The sequence below is a fragment of the Brachyistius frenatus genome, unplaced genomic scaffold (genome assembly GCF_029030835.1).
Source record: "Brachyistius frenatus isolate BFR_SWC_R1_liver_20210118 unplaced genomic scaffold, ASM2903083v1 Contig_115, whole genome shotgun sequence".
Lineage (NCBI taxonomy): Eukaryota > Metazoa > Chordata > Actinopteri > Embiotocidae > Brachyistius > Brachyistius frenatus.
The window spans coordinates 1,137,151-1,162,983 of NW_027210714.1; the positions used below are offsets into that span (position 1 = coordinate 1,137,151).

At 41.4% G+C, this 25,833-nt stretch overlaps 1 protein-coding gene across 1 annotated transcript; it reads right to left on the reverse strand.

Moving 5' to 3' along the window:
- Positions 1–1,129: 1,129 nt before the first annotated feature.
- LOC138629406 (melanopsin-A-like) lies at positions 1,130–25,833 on the reverse strand. Its single transcript, XM_069713071.1, has 11 exons — positions 25,563–25,833; positions 17,720–17,856; positions 17,487–17,620; positions 14,396–14,599; positions 11,525–11,696; positions 10,881–11,042; positions 9,086–9,193; positions 8,212–8,383; positions 7,895–8,086; positions 3,991–4,062; positions 1,130–1,622 (listed from the first exon to the last, which is right to left on the reverse strand). The coding sequence occupies exons 1-11, from the start codon at positions 25,683–25,685 to the stop codon at positions 1,422–1,424; spliced, it is 1,677 nt and encodes a 558-aa protein (XP_069569172.1). The 5' UTR covers positions 25,686–25,833; the 3' UTR covers positions 1,130–1,421.

Sequence of the window (25,833 nt, forward strand, 5' to 3'; positions counted from 1 at the left end):
GTCAGCGCCGACACTCCCTTGTGTTGTCAGCTGATGTATTGTGATATTATGACACATTTGTCACCTAATGAGTCTGATCTGTGGTACTTGATGTCACCAGAAATGGAAAAATCAATAACAAACAGCCAAAGGGGCAGCAAACTGACTGCATCCTCTTCTGTCCTGTCACATGTGTGTGTTTGTGCGCCTGGTCGCCCAGTTTAGAAGTAAACGCGTCATATTAAAGCCGTAGGGAATTTTCTGTGACCACGAAAGGGCAAAAGGGCTGGAATGAGCAGCCAGCATACAGCGGGTTTCCTGCAGGTGCATTTGACCTTAAAATCATTCATTTGTAGAGGTCGTTCTGTGAAGGACCACCACATTCAGAGCCTGACTTCTTCTTTTCTTTTTGTTGTTGTTGCAATTTTACATAAATAGTTCCATCGACCTTTTTATCAGTCTGATCTTTAAGTAGATTTCCACGCATGATATTTTTCAACGAACATTGTGTAGGTACAGTTAGCTTGTGCTAAACTTTGCACCAGGAGCTGCTCACAACAAGCTTAAAGTGGCATAGATCTTCATGTAGTTGTAAAGTAAGGTGTTGATTCTCAGTGGGGTTGGTAGTGTTACCAGTTTTTACACATAATCAGGTGTCATCTGATTCAGTGTTAATGTGAAGAAATACTGGGTAATCCATCTTTTATATCGGTGTTTATCTGAAATCCTCACGTATAGTAGAAAAAAGAAAAACAAAAGAATGGATTTTAAATTAATCAGTGCCGGAGATTGGGAAACACAGCTTTCATTTCCCCTAATCAGATCTAACATCTGGACCTACTGCGTTTCTGTCTACATATTTAGCAAAGTAGATATTAACAAATACTGTGTAGCATCAAAAATATGGCTCATAAACACTGTGCAAAACATTTTTGAAATTTCCAGTCATAGAATCAATATTGTTATCACACTATAAAAGGAAACAACTAATCTTTAACAGCGACCATTCAGCTTATGTACAGCAAGATAAAGAAGATTTTTCTTTGAAACTTCAAATAATCAGAAAATGCATTGTCATTTATGGCAAAACATTTTTTGGTTTCTTCATGTCAAATAATACGACACGAACAAGAACAAACAAGAACATTGTATTCTTAAGGCTAATTTGTTGCTTCCTGCTCTGAGGTAATCCATCTCCAGCCACCATGATATGTCAGAAAAGGTAAAACAGATATATATGTCTGCAAACACATACACGTACTTAAATTTTACTGGGCGTGCGCGCTCACTTTTGCACTGCATGCAGGAAAAAAAAAAACGATGCAATACCTTTGAGTTACCGTAAGTAGCAAATAGCATGCTGGTACAGAAAAGTCCCATGAAGGGAAATACCAAAGCACACATACACATTGTAACACAGTTTTTCACTTTTGTCCAGCTGTTCATGGTAACGGTGTCGTCTCCAGCCTGGCTATGTCGAGGGGCTCGTTGGCAACCGGGCTGTACGTTTTGGCCATTTTGAGGCTGCCGTGGTAACCTGGGGGACTATTGAGTATCGACGGGCTGGATATGGAGGTGACAATGATGGATGACGAGGTCTTGTAGACGGTCCTTGGCCCTGACTCCGTCGCCGCGTTATCCAGCTGTGTAGGCAGAGAGCGAGAAAGGTGTTCAGATTCTGTGACTGAGATATTTTCATTGTGAGTAGGTGGTTGGATGTGTAAAAGAGAAAAGCAGAGAGGTGGAGGTTAAAATGTGAGGGAATGAAGTTTTATCAGCTGTTTCGATTTGAGCAGCCGTACAGATGTCTTCTACTCAACTTGCCAGCGCAAGATATAAAACAGTCATGGCTAATCAAAGTCAGAGCACTTGATGGGGTGGTGCTGTATAACTCAGTTTACCTCTTGAGATCAATAGCTCTGCACTAGACGGGGCAAAGTACTGTGGATGAGCATATTTAAGATGATTTTTAAAAAAAATTATTTCTCTTATAATGAGATGTTATTTGTATAACAAGTAATAGCTTTTTTGTAATTGGGAATTTTTTTTTTTTTAACAAGGGCATCTTATTCAAACTCGTGATTCTTTATACAATATTCTTTGTATCACTGTGGAACAGTAGATGTGATCAAACCAATCCCTTCACACTTTCATTTTGACAACACAGGGCATCCAAACCATTTAACACAATCACTGGGTTTGGGTGTGAAAGCATGAGCGGAGGATGACAAGTAGTAGTTTCCAACCCATTGATTTTGATTAATATCATCAGTGCAGCAGGAAATGAATGAAACCGGACTGTATGGAAAGCATGGTTGATTGGATTAGCTGGAATGGGCAGGAGGGGAAAAAAAGGAGTACAAAGATATGCAAACCATTTCACACTTACTCTTGAAACAGCTTGGTCAGCAAAACTGTCAAGAATTCAGAGCTATTTTCAAAGAATCTTTGACCAGTGTTGTAAAGTGGGTGTCATGCCCCTTTAAATAGCCCTAAAACACAAATGAGTAAAAACACCTTGGCAAATCAAATGGAAATCAAAGTAAAAAATGAATCCTGCTGACAATTGACCTTCACACAGCAAACATTTTGACTCGTCATAGCTGGAAAAGGACATTAATGATGGCTCAGTTCCATTAAGTAAGCCACGAATTATCTCCATCAAGCCAATATGTACCAATTTCACTGCACCTATCTCACCTAAATGTAACACAGCCATCATTAATGTCAGAAATTACACCTGAGCTTTACCTGCTTTGATGAGTCAAAACATCTGCTGTGAAAAAGGTTTCTTATTGTCTGTGTAGCAAACCCCGAAGTCGCTTTTGATTCCTTTCAGCAGAACTCTCCTGTTCATAAAATATTTAAAAAGTAATTTAAAAAGGAAAAAATGGCATTGAGGGACATTTTACAGTGACTGGCAATTCCATGTCTTCTGTTGTTGTTTGTTCTGAAATGATGTGATGAACCTGATGAATGATGATTCACCTAAAACACGTTTAGTGTGATCACGTGGCCATGACTTGAGGATGATATAATCATTCATAATCTAAACATACCATTTGCTTTAGTGCATGTAGGATCGGATGTGGCTGCAACTGGCTTTCAGTTTCTTCGTCTGATGACATCAGGTTTGTTTTCATGATAACATATCATTCAAACTGCTTGCAGCATGAAACTTTCCCTTATTACACAAATTCCGCTCATAAAAACAAGAAACAGCTATTGATTCAACAGCAAACCTACTCATTTCATAAAAGCGAGTGATATGTTGACAGTTTTTTATTTTTTTATTTTTTTTTAATCATTCCGTCATTGATCTGTTCTGACATTAAATACACAAACTATAATTATGCTCGGGCGCATGATAGAGTACAAAAACACCCAAAGCCTTAATACATACAAACATCCTGACTGCATCATGGTCTTGTTATAACTACATACCAACCAAGATAATTAGATTTAATCAAATACAATGATGTTATGCAATAACTAGAACCTTTTATCATATAAAAATGCTCATTATTTTTAATGCGGTACTGGTTTTGGAAAATCATGACAGTAAATGTCTGGACTACACCGCAACAACAGAGACACACACTAAAACGTGACCACTCGTGTCAAAGAAGGAAACTTAGTATCAAGACTCAGGAGGTTGGAGGAGAGCAGAGTTTGTATCCATGTAAGAGAAAAAAAATCAGCACTGATTTATCAAACGTAACATATTTATCAAACATAACGTAAATAAAAGAAGCTACGTGACATACGTAACGTTAGTTAATTAAGTAACGTATTTATTAGCCAAACCATAATGTGGTCCTGAACCTAAGGCACCCGGGCAGTTCAATGAGAACGGGCTGGGTAATTCAGACGTATTTTTACAGTATTTATTTATAGAATAAATTTGTTGGCATCACTTTTTCTGGTATTTGCTGATTTTGTTGATATAAAAAAAATAACATGCCTCATCTCCTGCACAAGGAGAAAGATGGATGACAGGTGAATTCTTACAGTAGCAGGCAGGCGGCTGGTTGGGTGCGGACTGATGTCCGACATGGAGATGTCCTCAGGCTCTGTCGGAGTCTGAACAGTAATAAACACAGTCATTTAGTGTTAGTTATGCTCAAGAGATCTTTATATATATATATATGTATATATATATATTCAGCAACTGTGCCGTTTGCAATCCTGTAAGTTTGTGATGTCACAAACTCACGCTCATGTCATATGCCTACTCTCAGTACAGCCCAGTGCATTACAGAAAATACCAAGGAGACAACCCGTCATGGAACTAGCACGCTGCAAGAATACCTGTGGTTGACCTGGCCCTCAAAAATGAATAACAAGAGAGGGTCAATGAAATCAATGCGCGTGACAGACGAAGACAGTTTTACACCTTTTAATCTCAGTGTTGGATCCCTGGAAGGCACTTGCTGTCAGCCACCTGTACTTTCTTGTACTACCGCTGGTAAGAAAGCCAGGGACGCACAGGTAGGTGTTTAGTCCCAGATACCGGAGTGTGGTAATGAGTTTGGAGGGGATTGTGGTGTCGGAAGCTGAAATATAATCAGTGAACGGCCATCTCAGATAATTCTCCTTTCTGTTGTCCTGGCGGGATAGGGCAGTGCGGATCCCTGATCTGTTGGGTCGATAGCTGGACTGCTGGCGGTCTAGCGCGCTGGACGGGGAAGCGCTGATGTAGTCCTTCAGCAGCCTCTCGAATCACTCCATCACCACAGATGTGAGTGCTTCTTGAAGATAAGGCGGCTGGTCTCGGTTCGTTTGGTTCGAGAATGATGCTGGACTTCTTGAAACACGTCGGTATGAAAGACCGGGCCAGGAACGAGTTGGACACCACTGTTAAACACCAGTGCCAGCTGGTCAGCCCTGTGATAACATCTGGTCCTGACGACTTCCTGCTGTTATCTCGCTTAAACTTCCCTCTTGACATTGTGCTTGGAGAGTCAGTGCTCTTTCTCCACAGCCGCTTTTCCCCGTCTGAATGCGATCACTTGTCGGCTTACGCTGGCCTCAATACATGAATATATAGTGTTGAGCTCGTCCACAAGAGACTCATCAGCTCTCACTATGGAGGAAGGAGTTATTTTATAATCCATCATTGATCTTAATCCTTGCCACATACTTCTAGGATCACACTGTTGGAATTGTGATTCCACTTTCTCCCCATATTTCTGTTTGATCTCCCTCACTGCTTTCCTTCCATTGTCATGAGGCTGCTTAGCAATTGTCCAAGTTGTCATCAATGGAGTTGTTTTTCAATGTGCCTCAGATTATGTTGTGCAATACTACCTGTAGGCAGGGTTCCCATAGCTCAGGGAATTTGATGGAATATCAGGACATTTTAACAACCCTTTTTCAGACAGGGAAGGTCAGGGGATTTGATCTTTTTTTTTTAAGCATGTTTAAATTTTATTTGCTTTTTATAAAAATCTACTCATTTTCCATGTATATGGCTATAATGTTACTTAGCTAGTTATTGTCAATGTGTACGTTTTGTAGCATTGGTGGTAACTAATAGAAACTTCAAATTTAGTTTATTGGGTTGGGAGCTAATTATCATTATTGCTTCTGCAACCAGTATTTAGACATGTTTTTAATTTTCTTTCAATATCGGCGCACCAGAGGGACATGTGTCAGAAATATTGCTGTTTCTTGCCTGCTTAGCACAAGGGCATTTTATTAATCTGTAAAAGTTAGGGATTTTGACATAGATTGGGAACCAAGAGTAGGCCAACTTCCGACTGTCTTGCTCAGTGTGTGACTTCCTTCGAAGGTTCACAGCGCAGTTTGTTCATGGCGGCCACAGCAAGATGGCCAAATGGTCTTTTCCGAACAGAAGGAGAAAGTGCGCTTTGGCGCCATCTTTAAATAGCAATGGTCCAGTGTTTTAAACATCATCTGCTGTCCAGAAATGGAAGCAGATGGAAGTCAAAGGCTCCGAAAGAATCAGCCGTCTTCGTCTGCCAACAAGTGCAGTACGTTGAAACACGGAGTCGCATCATGCAAGCGGTGGATTAAGTCTGAAAATCCCAGATTACTGGATTAGTGTTTGGACCTGCTGTAATGGAGTCCTCAATGAACCTGAACTGCATGGCAGTATGCCTGGATGTGTGTGTTTGCAAATGCACATACAAGTGGGTTACTTGAGTTTTTTCTGCGAACTAAGATGATTAGCGGGAGATGGAAATGCTCCATATAGTGGATGTCCCAGAATGCCCTGACACTTTCCTTTGGCCTCACAGCATTAATCTATTTATATGAATGCATCGGAGACAACCGGACAATTTTTAAATCAACAAGGGAGAGAAGCTCCAGAATAAGTCAGAATAAAGGAGATAATGACGTGTTATTAGAGAACAGACTGGAAGAGACTGTATAGAAGAATCATTAGGTAATGATTAGTCTATAAATCGTTCCTGATTAACTCTGAACAAGACACTAAGTGGCATAAACTAGTAAACACTCATTGATTATTTAATCATTAGTTACTCTTTTTTGGGGTCTTTGGAGGTGTTTTTTTTCTAGAGGAAGTATTTGTATAAACTCAGTATCAACTTGTTGGTTTTGTATGATGTCGTTTACTTCAGGTGAAGTAGTTGTCAGATAACCATGAAGTAGTGAGGAACGAGTTAATAACTCCTCCTTGACGTTACATGATCAGCTCGTTTAAGACAACAGACAAGTTTAATGTTGGGCTTGTCACAAAGGTACACCTGCCAAATCCCATTTTTTTTTGTAGGTTATCTCCTGTATTTCAGGGCAGTCTCCCAGCACCCTCCTGTTCTGTTGTTTCTCCTGGGAAACCTACGTAATTTGCATGGCCCTTAAATCTGATTATGTATGACAGTTATTCATGATGTAGTTTGAGTTCCATGCAAATCCCAAGAGTTTCCTGGGAAATTGTCATCCATCCATCGATAGATGGTGTATGTTTTTCTGACTTTACTAAAATTGCCAGACCATCTATGAAACAGTCTATACACACACTCAACATGCTCCATACAATTTCAACCATTGTATACAATATAATGTATACAATTTGTCTTACTAGTGGTACTATAGGAAAGTACAGGGTGGCTGACAGCAATAAATATTGATACTTTTCCATGGATCCAACCATTTTTATATGTTTTACTATCAGAATGATCAGAATGACTTTTATAGCTGCTGCAATCATATTCCACACATGTAAATTGGGATGGCATTTGTTATGGTTATAACTGATGCTCCAATCCCTCCCCCAGCTGTCTAACACTAGTTCCTTTCATGTGTATGGTAATGTATACCAGTAATAGTAGTTTACAAATGTCACCTTTAGGAAGTCATGTAAAAGTCTGTGAGCTACTTTTGCTCTCTGAAACCTTAATTTCAACAAATAGTCATCAAAGACACAATCACAAAGTCAGACCATACAGGACAATCAACAATACTTACTGGGGCCCACAGCAATATGACCTCATTGAATTACACAAGGAGTCCCGTTCATAACCGCAAGTAGCCTGGATTTTGAGAGGAGGGCCCCAACCAACGTGACCTCGTAGAGTTACATGCAACGAAATACCAATCCTAAACATGATGTCTATTGACTTGAACAAGACTCCAAAACAACATGACCTCACTTCTCAAATTCAAGAGGAGAGGATTTAGATCAGCTTTGATGTACTGACGAAACAAAAGGAAAACCTGCCATCAAAAACATCCTAAAACTACTGTGGGAAATGTTAAACTAAGCTCCGTCGCACCCTTCATCTCCGTGTGAAAACACCAGACACTTAAAGTAATAGAGTTAAGAGATCTATGACTTTTAAACTGCAAAATCGTGTATTGAACATATTCTTGTGTGTATAGTATAAAAGTAACATTATATTTGCAGAAGTCAGACTTTCATACTCACATTGATCTGTGAAAGGTGACATACGACCGGGTCAGCGGGCTTGAGGGAAGCCGTCCTCTCAAACTCTCCCATGTTGTGACCTCTCACCTTTGACCTCTGGCTGATATGCCGCATTTGTTTGACGTCACTGGACAACTGACGACTAACAGGTGGTCGGGACGAGCAGTCCTCCTCTGTGTCCGAGAGGCGGGCCTGAGACGACGCACAGACGAAATCACGGACACACGGGGCTAATATCAACAACTCAATAATTCAAAGCTTTTGTCGAATGACGTGTAAGACAGAGACATACCATATTAGATATGAGGTACACTCACTGAATCGCTCTCGGACAGGGAGGAGGTGTGGGGCCTGCTTTGGCCTTTGGACTCTGACTGGCTGGTGAGGGTTGACCGACGGGTGGACTGGAAGCTGCTGCTGCTGAAGCGGTCTCTGCCAGTGACACACAGCAACGCCCCGAGGTAGGGGATGTACCTGCTGAGTGCTGACCTGAGAGAGAGAGAAACACATTCAGATCCATAATCAAATCAGTTTCATTACATGATAGTGAAGTGTGGTGCTGCCTGACATCCCTGGATGCCGAGCTGATTTAGGCCAATGACCCATTTAATAAGGATAAATAAAAAAAAGAGCACACACTCTATAAACACATTAAAGCCGGTGACCCCAGCTCCGACATTTAATACTATATTGAATGGCAGACTATCGGTCCACAATAAGTGACCACAAACTGAAAAGGACATGAACTGAATATAGACTGAGTGATCACACCCTGTCTATTGATTACTGCTGGACACAGACAAACCTGGCAACCCAGAACTCACTGCCCTTTCCACCCACAAGTTGAAGAGGAGCAATAGCAAATTTGACCGCTGTCAGATTGAAATGAAATTCAATATTTACTTGGAGAGATAACTGACATTGCCATGGAAGCAGCATAATTTAGTTGAAGCGTGTCAGAGCCTGCGGGTAAAGCAAAGGTACAGCATGAGAAACTTTACCGAGGTGCTAAAAAGAAAAATCCGCTTTTTGAAAAGTTGTTTCTTTATTTGTTTTGGCTATCACCTTCACACTTGGCTTTCAAACCAGTGACACCTTATATAACAGCCGCTTTGGCATCATTGTACTGCAACAGTGACAAAGAACATGATCTTAAGCTCCTGTAAATGGAAGTCAACACTTGAGTCCTACCTGTATTTAGGATGTGTTATGGCATATATGATGGGGTTGTGGATCGCAGACGCTTTGGCGATCACAGCGGGAACAGAGTTCATATAGGGTGTCAACACGTGAGCGTACCTAAAAGAGACGGGTGAGACACAGATGGTGGCAAGAAGAAAAATGAAAGAAGGAAATGAGACACATTTGTGTGACAAGGTTATCAGCAGTCGCATTCACTGGAATAGTGTAGAGACACGCAATCACACCTGCATTCAATGTTGGATTCATGTTCTTGTGTAAAGATCCAATGAAATAAGTACTTAAACTAAATGAAAAACATCTTCGGTGATGACTTGTAGCAATCACACTGTTTCAAAAGGAAATACATCAAGATTTGGAACATACAAGGGTTGCTGCATCCTAAAAAACACACTTTCTTTGGTGATCTTAAGTGATGTGACGTTACATGGATACCTGGGTATCTCCATACACTATTATAATGGATATGAATCAAATTACAACTATTGTGTTCACAGCATTATACATTTTGACTGATCATCAACACATTTCATTGAAAACTATCACATAGTCTGTGGAGAATTTACCTCCAGAATTTTTTTTGTTTTTGTTTTTTTGGCCATAATCCGTGGAAACAACACTGACATTTTACTTTTAATATTTTTTTTTTAGTATTTACACAGTGATATTATCATTTCTCTGGAGCAGAGGTTTTGGCCATTAAGTGACTTCACATTCACTGCTCACTCTCTTATTTTGTATGTCTACAGTTTGGTGTCGAGCAGGTAATGTGCAGTGTGTTTTGACGTCTTTTCCACTAAAAACACATGCCTGCTGCTGTGGAGTGTGAAGAGTGGTGCGAGTTAGCGAAGTTCAGTTAAAAGTAATTTTAAAGCTTCCTGAAAGGCAGAACTGTGGAGTCAGGTGATCATTCTCTGTCCATTTGTAACTATGAGTGACCCATTTCACATACGATTAGTAATGTGATCCATTGTTTGTGTAAATGTAAGATTATAGCCACTTTAAAGTCTGTGTAAGGTAGTTATAAACATGACTTTTTTAAACCACAGAAAAATGTTTCATCACACCGCCCATCTAGATTGGAAAGATTAAAAAAAGTAGATTAAATTGGGTATCAAAATCTTAAAAAAATGAAAATAAGGTGCAGCCTCCCAAGTGACCTAAAAGATGGTGGCTCCTTCTAACAGCTTTATTGGGCTTGTAAAGCCAAACACATATGAGCCACATGAACCAATTCACCAACCTACCTGAGAACCAACCTTGTTCCTTTTGAATTTTTTTCTAATGCTGCGGAAAACACAAACAAGCTTTTCTTTCCTAGGCAGGATAACTCAAACTCTGGGCAAATATAACTATGTGTATTTACATGCTTTGACACTACTAGAGATTTGTTTTTTTGTGAACTAGGTTAACTCACTCTTTATGTATAAATCTCACAAAACCACTGCCAACCAATCCTACAGTAGGAAAATGCTGTTAAGTGTAAGATTAATTATCCACAACAACCAGACGTTGCAGTTCAAGCCAGAATGAAGATAAACTTGGAGCTTGTTACAAATTTTCTTGGTAATCCATTAAAGACTGAGGCAGCTTTAATGACATCTCCAATCCTAAACTCTCTGCTATTTATTATGAATCAAACCCACCCAAAATATAGTGCTTCACCACGTTTCAGTCCTTACGGAGGGTTTTAGACATCACCAGACTGTGAAACATGTCTCTTCAGCTGTTGTCGACAAAGTGCACAAAGACACACACACACACACACAGAAACACACACTCTTACCCAGCAAATGCAGTGAGAGCTGCACAGGAGTAAGGGGCCCAGGAGATGACGAACAGCAGTATGACGATGAGTGCGATTTTGGCCATCTTCCACTCACTCTTCATTTTATGGAACCTCTTAGTGGAGTCTCTGGTCCCCTCACAGTTGATCTTTGTTATCGCTCTGTCACGTACAGACACCACAGGTATGAAAGTTGCCCTTTTAGGGTTTTTTTTTGTGAACGTAATTTGCACTTTGACTTGAGTCTGTTTTTTTTTTTTCTGGAAGGCCTGAATGATTTTCTGTTCATTTTTTTTTTTTTTTTTTTTTTACTGCCAGGTTAATTAACTTAGATATACAGTGTGTTATATGTGCGTGCACACACATCTTCCCCCGTCACCTACGTTGTTGGGGTTTCCTGAGCGGGCAGCGTTACTGTCCAGGTTGAGTGAGACGTTAGTGGAAATCGATAGAAGGACCCAGACACATCGTTGATCAACAAGACATCATCACGCACACACCTCTGACATTTATGTCTTCATCAGTGCATGTTCTGGTGCGTTAGATGAACGAGGAGGAACGTAGGAGAATGATAAACTGTGTGTGTGTGTGTGTGTGTGCGTGCGTGCGTGCGTGCGTGTGCGCGCGTCTGCGCATGTACCAACCGTGTTGTGTGTCTTATGGCTCTGAAGATGCAGCAGTAGCAGAAGATGATGATAGAGAGAGGGATGAAGAAGACGAAGGTGAAGAGCAGCATGGTATAGGAGCGGACAGAAGGGGTGAACGTCATGTAGTCCCACGAACAAGATGTCATCAGACCCTGGGGCACGTAGGCACCTGTGGGAGAACAAAGCCTCTTAAGTGATCGCTTGCCACACCATGAAACTTCACAGTCTCTCTGATGGCTTGTCAGGAGTCACTGCACGTAGCCAAGAAACACGAACACACACGCACACACACACACACACACACACACACACACACACACACACACACACACACACACACACACACACACACACACACACACACACACACACACACACACACACACACACAGTGAAACCAAAAATTTGGACTTAGATTTTGGTTGGCTGATTACACAAATATATGTAAGAGCACTACACCTCCTGAGCGCCATTTCATCTCTGCATTGCTTCATATGGCCAACAGCAAGAAAAAGCGCCGCTTTCTTAAGAAAATTGAATTACTGTTACCTTTGGCTAGAGCTAAAAAAAAAGAAAAGAAAAACAGACAATAGTTCATGTTTGTTCATTTCCGAAATGTGCCAACAAAATATTGCACAGCACATCGTGCAGCTTTCGTAGTCTACTTTTGTTGGAGAGGTCACACATTGAAGTTACGCCTCATTGTGCTCCAATTGAATGCCTACGCTTCTGTCCATACACTTTGCTTCGGAAGCCATCAGATTGACAGGGACCATTTTGACTGGGATGAGTACTGCCATTCAAAGAAGAGAGTTAATCCTATAACAAAGCACTTTGGCCTGAAGAAAAATGCTCGAGGAGTGGAGAGAACTGCTGACACACAGACTGAATTTTATCGTGAGCTAAAGTTATTGTGTAAAAAAATAACTCTGTTTTGGGTGAGGGATCTTTTTCACAATGTGGTCAGACAATTATAATAAGAATCTGAGCCTCTCAGTGGAAAAACAAAAAACAAGCCGGACGTTCATTGACGGGTCACTATTACCCCGAAGTGTTACGTCGCACTCCGTTTAGTGGATGCTCGCTGAAGCGCTCTCACTCGCTTTTATTGATATTTATTATTGCTTTGATGAAATGCGAAGACAGCGAGGGAGAGAGAGAGAGAGAAAACTTTGCTCCTTCCAATCCACGTTAATATTAGCATGTCCTAGCTGTTCGCATTAGTCAAAGTACAGCTGACCTCAGACCAAGACTCTTTGGAATTCTTTCATTTGTATTCTGTCATGAGCTGAAGTGCTGAATGTTAAATTACTGACCGCTTCATGGCGATACATGAACATATTCTCCTTCGGGGACTACGAATGTCTGTATCAGATTTTAGGGCCTTGAATGAAATAGTTGCTGAGAAGGTGTTCTGTCAGACCGACTGACCGACTCTGCCATCGCAGATCTGCGTCGCATGCACTCCTCATAAATTAAACTGCACTATACAAATGTATGCGGTATTCTCCTATATTTAACAGCACCTGTCACGTTCAAGCTTTAATATAGTGCCTTGGGACCAAGCGACCCAAATGCAAAATCCATCAGAGGAAGTAGCTGGAGCCGTCTCTCGTAGTGTTTGGTATGCGCGCCGCAGGCTTTTTTCTATAAGGAACTGCATTCTTGATTTCACTCAAAGTCCTCAAAGAAAACACAAAAAGACACACTAGTGTCTTCACCTACGCATCAGAACACCGCTAACCACACACACACAGGCACGTAACGATTGCCAAATATCATTTCACAGCAGGCTTTAAAAAACACAGACACGGAAGGAAGCATTAAGTCGCTTTTATTGGATGTTGTGTTAAGTTGTTGTGCTGCTGGGGGCTCAAAACAATTTTTTTTTTTTTTAGCGGAAAACAGCTCCTGCAACAGAGGGTGACGGAAATTCAACAGGGGTTTTATGAGTTTAAAAAAACACGTGTGTACCAGGAGTTCTGTATGATTATGACAATATGGCCGACCTTCTGACATGGTGGTGGTGATTGAAGTAGAAGACAGACCTCTTTGATGTAAGATGTGCAAATAGAAATCCACAGGATATCTACTCAACTCGGCTCTATAATTGATTGCGCACAATTAAACAAACTACTTGACAACAGCAAAATATTGTTTGCGAAAAAATCATAATAATCGCTATGAAAATGATGGTAACAAAATGTGAGCAATGCATCCACATACCGTTTGCACTGTATTTATTATATATTAGTCTGTTTGTAGTCTACTGACATTTTAGAGGTATTTTAAACTGGTTGAATAAGATTATTTAATGTAGTTACTTGTACTTTTCCTTGATTATCACAACCCACTTGACGGCCTGCGTGAGTATCTTTTGTATTGTGCTCATTGGTCCTCCCGTAATTGAAGTCCTGTCTGGTCGGGCATCTTGTACCGTAAGTGAAGAGTTGCGCTCCCTGAGTTTTAGCAGTTGGGTACACAGTTTTAATTATTTGTTGTGATGGTGGAAGGAGCAGAAAACTTACCGAACAGACGGCAATGTATACGATCCCATTTGGGAGCTCATACAGTGAAAGGAAAAGCAGGAGCCCGTCGAATAGCGAGACGTTGTCAGCAGGAGGTGAGCTGCCTTCTGATATCTGGTTTTATATTAAATGTATTTTCATGTCGACAAAAGGCAAAGCCAGATCTATCTGACGCAGCAGAGACACCTTTCATCGGGAATGTGACGTGCTGACACGAGTAAAACAGTGAGAGAGAGAGAGAGAAGCACTAAGACAGAGCTCAACAAGCTACATCCCTCTGAGGAATCACACTGATAAATAAATACTCGCTTTTCACATCTCTGAATGCAGCTGTACTCACTCCAACCAAAGAAGGGGGGCAGGCTCCAGCCCATCGAATAGACCCAGGCAGCAGCCAGAATGCTGAGAGCTTTCTTGCGAGACATCGCCCCAAGGGAGGCCAGAGGCCTGGTGATCACCACGTAGCGGTCCACCGCAATCACCATCAGTGTCATCATACTGCAGATCCCGAACAGCGCTCCGCAGAAGGCGTACATCTCGCAACCTGGGGAGGAGAGGTGAGGTGAGGGAGAAAGACGCAGCGGATAGGAAGGATGAATAGGCTTGTCCGTGATGCTCCTGACCTCACATCTTTCTGGCAGTGCCTCCCTCAGCTCTTCCACAAAAGCTGTGCTGTCACTGTTCACTTTTAAAACTCATGGTTTTGGATCGATATGGGCTGTTTTGCTGTGACCGATCTATTGCATTATTTTTGCTGTAGTCAAATTAACTTGAGAACATCTGTTACACATCTGCTTCACAGTTCAGTTTAATTGGTTTGGACGTGTACACTTGTTACATGCCACATTAGCATTCATTTCTTTGACAAATTAGTATTGTGATTTCTTAACGAGCTATCTAACCGAGCAACACACATCTAACACACATTTTCACATCTGCAGTCTTACTTTAAATTTGTGTGTCCTGTCTAGGTTGATTCATTCTTCTGGAAACACGGTTCAGGCAAATAAATATTTTCAACCTGCCAGGTGTACAAATGCCATTGGATAATTGGTTGGACAGGACTTCAAAATCTATTGGATCATGAGTCCAAGGGCGGGAGTCAGTGTCTTGATCAGTGTGCTCCAGTTCCCCTTCATTCTTTGGAGGATTAACTCGTCCTCCAACTGAGCCAACATGGAGGAATTAATGCTTTGGTTCAGACAATATGTAATAAAAGTTTAATGGACTTGGGAGTTTGATCTGGAGCCTGACCGTGACCGTGTTTTGAGCCACACAAACACGAGCAGCCCGAGGTGAAGGAGGAGTCGGGATTGTCAGAAGGGAACTGTAGAGGATCGAGAGTGTGGAATCTACAAAGACAATACAGTATTGTTTAAATATTTAATGTATACTGAACATATAGTAACAAAGCTAACGCACGCTGACGTCCTGTGCACGGCGATAAACACAAGTGCTGGCATGACTTCTAACATGTAAGACTCATTAGAGTCAGTCTCTCTGCTGAGTGTAATACCAGCACTCAGTCATCCCTTTATCAGGGCTATCGCTGCAGGCTGTGTGTGATTACCATCGACCTGTCACTCATTGCGTAATCACAGCGCCAAGTCATCACATCCAAGCGCAAGAAACTCAAACAAATACCGCGTCATCAGCATCGCGTGTTTGACACTCGTTTTTACATTACTGAAGCTAATAAAGTCCAGACGGGCTCCCGAGGAACAGCCGATGGTCTCTGGAGAAGGACAATATTGGAAAGTCCTCGGGCATTTTGTCTTTCGGAGTTCAGAGCATTGTCAAGTCAAGATATGCAGCATTTACAAAAACCTCCCAGAAATGGGAAGATTGTTTATTGAGGTCCTGCAGAGTTACCAGGAGCAAATAATTTAGGAAGCACTAATCAATATTTACGTCATTTGTGAAAATTCAATTCGTGTCCGAAAAGAAAAACCTTAGTGGAAACACCAGAAATAGTTAAATATTGAAGAGAAGTGTTGGCTGAGGAGTAAAAGTTGCTACATCTGTAAAAACAAACTGTAACAATGTTAAATGGGAACAACATATAAATCTAAAAGACTAATAAATCAGGATGTACATAAAGCATGTGACTTAAACATCAGACTTCCACACTAAAGAGACTAAAGGTTGCAGCAGGTGAAAACATTTTTGTGGCGTGTCGAGGAAACCGTTATATTATTAAAATGAATGCATGAAACAAACACATACATCTATGTATGATCTATGGCATGCTTCTTTTTCAGTTCTTTTTCCTCTTCTATTGTTTGAGTGTTGATATGTCGCCTGAACTTCCTAAAGCTGATTGTCATTAATTGTCATTTTCACTGGATTTGAGTGTTTCAAAAGTGTCAGTGTAAAAGAGAAATGTCCATTTGGTGTCACTAGAGAAGAAAGCAGAGGACCACCGAAGTCACTCCAGTTTGTCCTTTGGGAAAAAGAATGTCCCTGCTACAAGAAGTGTTCAATGGACACTGACAGATCATCCAGTTTACCTCCTCACATTTCAACCTCCAGAGGCACACTGTTATTCAAGAGCCCCATTACTGAACAGCGCAGAGGGAATTTAGGCTTCTTGGTATTCTGGCAGAAAATGGATGGATAAACACAAATAAACGGCGAAGCTCTTTGGGTTTTTATGCTTTCCATCTACCGGCTTTGTTTTTTTTTTACCTCTTGTTATTATCTGCATCTCTCTGTCTTTTGAAAAGGATAGTTGGTTGGGGAGAGTTAGATTAAAAAAAAGTTTAAAAAAAAAAAGCGAGAATCTTCTCGCAGTAACTACCATGAGACTTGAGCTCCAGATCTGACAGCGATTGGCTGTCTTCATCAAGGTCAGGACAACTCCCGAAGGAAAACACAGCGCTCTGACTATCACTGTTTGATCAGTGGAGTGTGGAGCCTCTTTTCTCCGTTCCCAATAGGTTGCATGCTGATGTACTGTAGAGCTGCAGTAAACCTCTGAATACACTCATGTAAAACACGCCATCAACACCCATTCGTGCTCGGTCTTCATGATCTATGGAATTTAAATACCGCAGAGTAAGCCTATGGTGCTGGTTTTTCCAACCGTGGCAGAAAGACATGATAGAGGATGGCAGGCGTGTGTGTGTGTGTGTGTGTGTGTGTGTGTGTGTGTGTGTGTGTGTGTGTGTGTGTGTGTGTGTGTGTGTGTGTGTGTGTTTGTACAGAATCTTTATTGAGCTGTATGTAACACTCAATAGGTAGACGGGTCCCTGTGTAATTTAAAGTGTGTGCATAAATGTTAACAATGTGGATGCATAAATGTGAATACACGTGTAAAAGGAGCGCATAGAATATCATGAGGCTGTGTTCAGGCTGTTCTTGTCTGAGATACTCTGAGGTGGTTAATACAAGTGTAACATATTATAAGTGTCACGTTGAGCACGTGTTACCTCGCTTTCCAAAGATCCACTTTTTGTGCATGCTGGTGATGAAGAAGACCGGTGCCTGGGTGAGACACATGAGGAAGTCTGTGACTGCCAGATTGATAATGAAAATGTTGGATGGTGTCCGTAAGCTGCGGCTCCTGCACACAAACACACACACGGACGTTTAAATAACCGTCGTAGCGTCATCACAGATATGTACGAAAATGTGAAAGGCAATTGATTTAAAATGGAAATACCTGCAGAACGCGTATATGACCAGGAAGTTTCCAAGGATTCCCGTGATGCCCACGGCAAGGATGACGACGCCGATGGTGTAGTGAGCGTGGTCGGGGACGTCTACGGTTGGGAACGGGTAGTTTGGGACCATGGAACACTGGCAGCCGGAAAACAGGAAGGAACATCGTTAATCTGTGGCATGAGAATCATGATAATAAGTCGTGGTCGGATGGCCGTGCATAGTTCAAAAACAGTGCTGATTTCATGACTGCTGCGAAGGAAATTTGTACTGCTTAGAGACTAAATGACATTTAAAAATTCGCAGGCCTTGGAAAATGCAGAGGAAAATTTCACCCAGAATCAAAATTAGAACGAACATGGAAAATTTAAGGAGAAAAGGACAAATATATCATAATACTCAGGATAATTCAAGGTTAATTAAATGTTAGGAGCAGAAATAGCTGTTACATACCAAATGGAAAATGAGCACATGCATTTAAGGCAATAAAACTACGAGGCCATAATGACTCAAGATGTGGCTGCTGCTTGGTGAGTGCTCACTCAAATGTTGCACCTAATTGTTTCTGCTAGTAAAAGATAAAACCGTCCCAGGAGAGAAAATCCACTTTGTCTGAAGCGCACACTTAATGAACTCTACACACTGCAAAAACACACATTTGCATGATATTTGATTGGATTTCCTGTAAAGTAATTGGGATAACACATAAGAACTGCTTTGAAATGTTCGTGGTATGGCTCATACCATCATTGAAATATTCTCAGGTGACTTTAAGTGACCTCTACCACACAGAGTAAGAATCCCCTCCAAGCAGCTCATCCTATTTGAAGAGCTGAGAGGAAGCATCCATCCATGTTTTATGCTTCAGTAGTTTGAAGGCCAGCAAAGAAACTCCACAAAGGCTCCTGGTACCAAAGGTTACAGTATCCGTAATTGACAGGGCTCGAAAAGTCACATTTACACAGAAGATTAAGCAAAATTGCTCATCATGGGCAGAGTCAAATCATCATGTAGTGGCGGAAAATGTATTTATACTCTTTTGTCATTATAAGTAAAAGACGCAATGCCAAAATGGATATTACGAACAAGGGCGCAACATTCACTGAACTCTGTTCCTTTAGTTCAGGGGTGTCAAACTCATTTTAGTTAAGGGGCCACGTACTGCCCACTTTGATCTCAAGTGGGCCAGACCAGTAAAATCATAGCATAATAACGCATACATAACGACAATATTTCTCTTTGTTTAAATCATTGGTGAAGTTTTTTGTATGATAAACCCTGTTTTAAGGTCTTTCTACAATAAACTAGAAACATAAAGACCAAAAACTCAACATCAGCCCACTGTTTATCTGCCCCGGCTCTCCTCTGCAGATTCCCTCGCTTTGTAAGTGAGCAGCGAGCGCTGCTGCCTGTGGCACCGAGCGCTTCTTCCTCTGGAGCAGACGTCGCATTTACGCTGTTTTTGAAGCAATTACTGGATCGATTAAAAAAAAAAAAAAAACGTTTGTACTCATAAACCTCCATATTCTCATAGAAATACAATTTATGTCTTTCTGTCATTTTCACACTTAGCAAAGTCATCCGGCGGGCCGAGCTGGACCCCCTGGCGGGCCGGATCCGGCCCGCGGGCCGTATGTTTGACACCCCTGCTTTAGTTGAATACTGGCACGCTGTTTAAAGCTGAAGGTTTTCTTTTCTTCTTCTTTTTTTAATCTTTTGCATCACTGAGCAAAAACTCGGTAATAACCTTTCAGCATATTGTAACTAAAGTGGTCTGAGAGAACCCTTGACATGTGCACCTCCTCTTGGCTTTCTAATCAGTCTTTTGAAAATAAAGCCTGTGACGGAGTCTTTAGGCCAATCACGGTCAGTTCTACAAATGCAGATGTGCGTGCATATGCCTTCAGATATTAACATGGAGGAAAATCCTGTTGCTGTTCTCGAATTAGCAAAATTTAAATACATTACACTGAACTGAGGGGACGTATAAAGTCGCATAAAAAGGAAATATTGGAGAAAATTGCAAGTTTATCAAATTTATGCATAAAAATGACTTCAGTAAATGTACTTAGTTGAATTCCTCCGCTGCACATTCCCATTTAAAATAGAAACAAAGCTCAAATGAAATCAAGGTTGGGGTGTTTTTTTGAAACCATAAAAGCAGAGTTTTCTAGTCAGTGAAAGGTTTTCATTTGACAGCAGCATATTTCTTTTGAGAAGCTGCTGCTGAAAGCACACAGCTACACTTCAGAATTTATATCAGAAATCCTTACACACCCATGAATGCTTTTCTTTTGTCTCCCCCTGTGTTTCTTTTGAGCAGACACACACACACACACACACACACACACACACACACACACACACACACACACACACACACACACACACACACACACACACACACACACACACACACACACACACACACACACAGGAACCAGGACTACCTCAGCTGAGCTAAATCTTCCTCCGCTGCCCCGACGTTCAACTGGAACACATATTTCCTTTCATTAATCTTGGGTGCTGCATGTGTGTGTGTGTGTGTGTGTTTTCTGCATGTTTGTCCTATAGTCCTATTTTTTCTGCAGAGTCACAAGCTCTCGTTGCTAAATTGAAAACGTTTTGATCGTAATGTGCGAGCGATGGAGCGGTTATGTAAGCAAATGAGTGAAAAGGGCACGGGGGTGTATTACTGAAAAAGGGGACAAATTGGTATGCAGATGTGGAGCGTGTGTGTGTGTGTGTGTGTAATGTAAACACACTCAGACCCAGTCTGACATCGTCATCGGTGATGTGGTGGATCGCACTCAAGGCCCCCGCCCACCCTTTTGCTTTATTTCCTCCCCAGTCTTGTTTCTTCTCTCCCTGCTTCGTCTCCTTCGCTTCCACTGTCACCGTTCATTCACAATCCGTATTAATTCCCTTCTTCACATCTCTTCCTCTGTTCACTAAAACCTTTCGCTCACTCTTTTCCTTCCTCCTGCTTCCTGTGTTTTCGCCTGTCTGCCAGTCCAAGCAGCTCAGCACCAGATTAATGCCGATCACATGGCCGGGAGGACGGAGAGGCACAGCGAACAGCATGCCACGGAAGTCCATGTTATTTTGTGAGATTTAAAGATGGGAACATCTTCCTACGCTGTACGTCTGTGAGCACGAACTGAAGCCTGGGTGCCAGCGGTTCTGGGGTTTTTCCCTCGTCAGTGGAGAGCAAGTAATATAAATGTAAATGGTCTGTTGGCTGTCTAATAGCACAGTGTTGTAAAACAGACGACGACAAAAATATGGAGCGAGATGGAAAATGAAGATCAGAGATAAAGAAGATTTCTGGAGACAGAGCAAAAGAAAAGAAGACCAGAGATCCTCATTTGTTCTAATTAAATTTGAATTAAACACACACACACACATACGTGTAAACAGACGGCTATGCACATATGTGTATTTGAACACATGCACTGTAATTGCCAAGACTATTTGTTTGTTTGTATCTTATAAAGCCACACGCACGTATGCACGTATGCACGCACACACGCACACACGCACACACACACACACACACACACACACACACGGATGAATTTGTGGGTAACATAATAACTCTGAATTTTTTTTAAATTCTGAACCAGCCATGACTAATTTAATGAACATAGCCGAGGGGGGGTTCCCTCTAAATAAAGAGTATTTCCACTGACAGCATTATTTTAATCAGTGTATTAGTTAATTTACAACATTTTCATTAGAGACCAGTCTGTATTATCTGTAGTCTGTAATCACGCAGATATCATATTGCCTCAGAGAGCCGTGGACTCAGTGTGACTTGTGATTAAGCAGTAACAGTAAATGAGGAACTTCACTGCGTATAAAAAGACTAGAAGAGGATTCTGTACTGTACCATGGGTACCACAAATTCTGGATTCTGATTGGTTGGAAGGTTCCCATTAATTTCCAGTAACTAGACAGTATAAACCAAAAGATCATGGATTGGGTCAAAAGAAGTAATTTTACATCGATTACATTACGCACATCAAGTAAGTAACTTGTCATTCGTTCAGCAAGTGAAATATGTTACGTCACGTAAGGGGCTTATTTATGTTATATAAAAGAAATCCACTTCGCTTTCACACGGACTCTAACCCCGGTCTCCAAAGTCCCGGGTTTGCTCCTTCTAACCACCCGTGACCTCCCTGCTTGGACTTTATCACTCTTTATACTTCACACGACCTCCATCACATGACCTTCATCACATGACCTTCATCACATGACCTCCTTCACATACATTCATGTACTTCTCACGTCTAGGCGCGGTATCTTCTAGTGGACTGACTGGTGTATTACATGCTACCTGATTACCTGATACTGAGCTGCTTTGTTAGTATTATCCCGGAATCAAAGTTTTTATTTCTTTTACTTTGCATGATTAAAACTCAAGTCTTCTTTTAGTTCTTGGCTGACTTCATTTCAATCTTCAATCACAAACTGTATGTCTACTGAATGCTAATAGAGACAACCAAACTGCTGTCCATTCTAATATTTGGATGGTAATGTCCCATTTTGTTCAGTCGCTCAGAGATTCAGCAGCATTGACGAATAGGGTTGTCCTGAAAAGAAATGACAATCCCACCAAAAATCCACAATTTTTGATGCCAATTCTGATTCCATGGTAAAAAAAAAAAAAGATGTACTAATGAAATTAGTGTGTTTCAACCTCAACACTTTTTTTTTTTGTTGAAAAACATTCCAGGCACAAGAGAAGGATGTAGTGTTCAACTACTAAAAAAAAAAAAAAAGAAATTCTTCTTGTGGCAGAGCATTTCTACAGCACTGCAAAGCACAGCCGCCTAAAATGTGCAAAAAGAATGAAAAAAATAAACAGCTTTGGCTTAATGAATACCAAGAAAACATATAAACATCACAATAACAGTGGCATGTACCCTTCAAGTATTTAAAAAAAGAAACGGCATGTTCTAAAACTCAGCCAACTTGTTCAGCATTTCAGCTGAGGTACCAGCGAGGACATTACACACAGGTAAACGTGGTGATTGGAACAAGAAGGACTCTTACACTGTCCTAGTATCAACTTAGAGTCCAGCAATGGCAAATAACAATTATGTCAAAATGTACCATGCACAAGTCCAAAGAGCTGAACGGAAGCTGCTCCTAATGTTGAGGTTAAACTGCAAAATTGCCAAGTGCCACGAAGGGTTGGGTCCATAGACTCCCATTTATATTCTCTCATGAAATATATGACCTTTATTTAACCAGGTAAAATCAATTGAGAACCAATTCTCATTTACAATGATGACCTATAAATACAGAGTCAGTAAGTTTTTTCCGCAAGTTTCTATGGTGTCATTCACTAAAGTCCCCCCATCTCATTCGTTTTCTGGTGGTCAATCTGAAAATAATTCCATCCTTAATTAGATGTTAGGTGGTATAACGGTATATTTAGGGAGGGGCGGTCTGTTTGATTGAAAGGCCTCTGGTGCAGTCAGGTTTCCAGCCCTCGTTCCTCCCCAGCTCGGCCAAATATGGTCACTTCTGGCTCCAAAATGGCAGGATGGGAACGGCCAAAGTTCCGAACGTGAGGCTTCAGAACTGCAGTTCACAAAACACTGGCCGTGACAAGGCGGGTCGAAAAAGTCACGTGACAAATTCTGCAAAGAGGATTTCGGGGGTATTTGGATTAAACAAACCCAGGACTTTCACCTGGAAGACCGGTGTTCAAGTCCATTGACAAAACAAAAGTCAATGTGGATTTCTTTTAAGTAATCCAAACCATGATCCTTACTTAACCATAACCACCTGGTTTGTGGTGCCTAAACTTAAGACGCACGGCACATTGCCGGTATTTGTCAGTAACTGTCTGGATTTGTGTTTCAGTTCATACCCGACTTCTTTGTTGTTGTTTTTTTAATGCATGTCGCAGCAGACTTGTTGCTGCAGCTGCACTTTAATTCCACAAGTTTTTAACTGCCGTTTCGTCGGTACATTCAGTTTCACTGCACACAAATACAGCCACGTTTCCGAATTTTGGTCCCCAAGTATCGCCCGTCTTGACATCCCTACTGATGAATGCTGCAGTAACTGATTATCCGCTCAGTGAATCTGTCACGACTGACAAGCAAGTCCTTAATCAGCTTATCAGAAACGGTTATTTGAAACATGTGGCAAACTTTTGATACTCACTAACACTTTCTAATCAACTGCACAGCATGACAAGATCACAAAGGGCCACCCATTGTGACACACACTCTATCCTTCTATGCACACACACGATCGTATTAACACTCACAGACACATCATTTTTGTGAATGCATACACACTTCCACGCACTCGTACATTGGGTCCATATTTTTGTAATTGAGATTACAGGTTAGATAAATTCAGAGCGCAACACAGAAAACCTAGAGACTATTGAAATGAAAACCACACTTATTCTGAAGTAGAAGATCCCATCTGTCTCTGCAAAAGCTGCCCTAAAGCACCGCTCAAGTATCAGCTTTCCCAGCACTCCCACCATGAACACCAGACCACAAAAGCTACAGTGAGAGGAGCCTGCAGGTCCGAGCTTCAAAGTCAGAATCCAAACTGAACCATTCACACTTGTTGAACTACATTTACAGCAGCAGCGCACCAATGTGTTTCTCAGTATGGCTTTCAAACAGCTGTTTTTTTTTTTTTTTTTTTCTCTCAAATCGTTCTTATTGAAGGTCTGTCTGGGCTCCTGCTGGGCAAGGTTAAGACATTGTATTTTCTTTTTTTTGTGTTTTGTGGTCTACATACAGTACAGGGGTGAATACATCACCACACATCTGTGTAAAAGGATTTCCCTGAGGGCTGTGGGTAAAGTAATCCCACTCTCAGACAGTGAGGGAGACAGGGAGAGATGGAGTCTGATTCATCCAAGAGACTTGGTAGCAAAAATATTAACCATACAAAATGGTAACAGACATCTTGGGCTTAAGTAAACATTTGTAAATGAGGCAGCAGATGGATGAAAGTGGCATGATTAAATTAGAAAATAAATAAATAAATTTAAATCATAAGCAGACAATTTAAATCACTTCTGGCAGACAAGGCAGTTGTTTTGTTTTTATGCTGCCTTTCTGCAAACAGGAATTCCTCTGGAGGGGCAATAAATATCTGAACTGAGCTGCAGCCTGTAACTAAGATTAGGAAACAAATTGGACTGTTTTGCTCATCTGAGGTTATTTAGGCACAAAGGAAAGTCACAATTTGCCCTCTTGGATTATTACAAGATTATTTCTGACAGGAGATGATGTCCTTAAACTCTCCACAAATTAAAATAATTATAAGTAGTACCCCTAGTGTAAGAAAACGATATGAATGGTAGGTTCAATTTGACGCGCACAGATGATGGAACAACAAAAAAATAACGCGCATTTTCACTACAGTAGTGACACATAACTACACCCACAGCAGCTTTTGGAGAACAAGCTAAAGAACCCACAGAGATAACTGCATTTGCGCAAAGCTCCTGCCGTGAATGAACGATGCGTAGATGCGCAGGGGAGGATGGTGTGATTCATTCATTCCCAGAAAGTTAACATCTCTGGCTCACACACACACACCTACCTTATACGATATTTATCACACGTTATGAATGACGGCGGGATAGAAACTAAGACATAAAATCAGAAACTTGTGCGTTTCTTTGCCTGTTTCTCCAGCTGTAGTGAGTTGGTGTTTGGCTGCTCTGGATCAGATTCTGCTGCGGTTACGCATCGCTTCAGCGCACAGAAGCTCTCCAGGCACAACCGAGGGGGTAGTCCTTCAGGTAGCCGAAAAGAAAAGAAAACAAAACGAGAGTTGAGGGTACTTACAGTTGTAGCGACCGGAGACAGTTCCATGAGCCGATGCGGTTTGATGGAGCTGATATTCCAGGGTGCACGGACGGTCGGGTCCGGTGTCGGAATCCCCGATCCAATCAGGAGCCTAGAATCCATCCAAGGTCGACTGTGGTTAATGCAAATGTGCTGAGAGACGTGGACTCGAGAGGTGTTGAGTCTAAATGAGGTGGTCTAAGAGTCCAAGTGGCCAGTCATCATCGCCGCCCTGCGCTCATATCCCACTCTCGACAGAGTCTCTGGTAGT

Coding starts and splice junctions, on each gene's coding strand:
- LOC138629406 (XM_069713071.1), bottom strand. CDS start 25,685: ATGGATTCTAGGCTCCTGATTGGATCGGGGATTCCGACACCGGACCCG. Junction 11,043..11,524: donor GCCATAAGACACACAACACG/GTTGGTACATGC, acceptor TGTACGTGACAG/AGCGATAACAAAGATCAACT. Junction 8,087..8,211: donor CCCTGTCCGAGAGCGATTCA/GTGAGTGTACCT, acceptor GCGTCGTCTCAG/GCCCGCCTCTCGGACACAGA.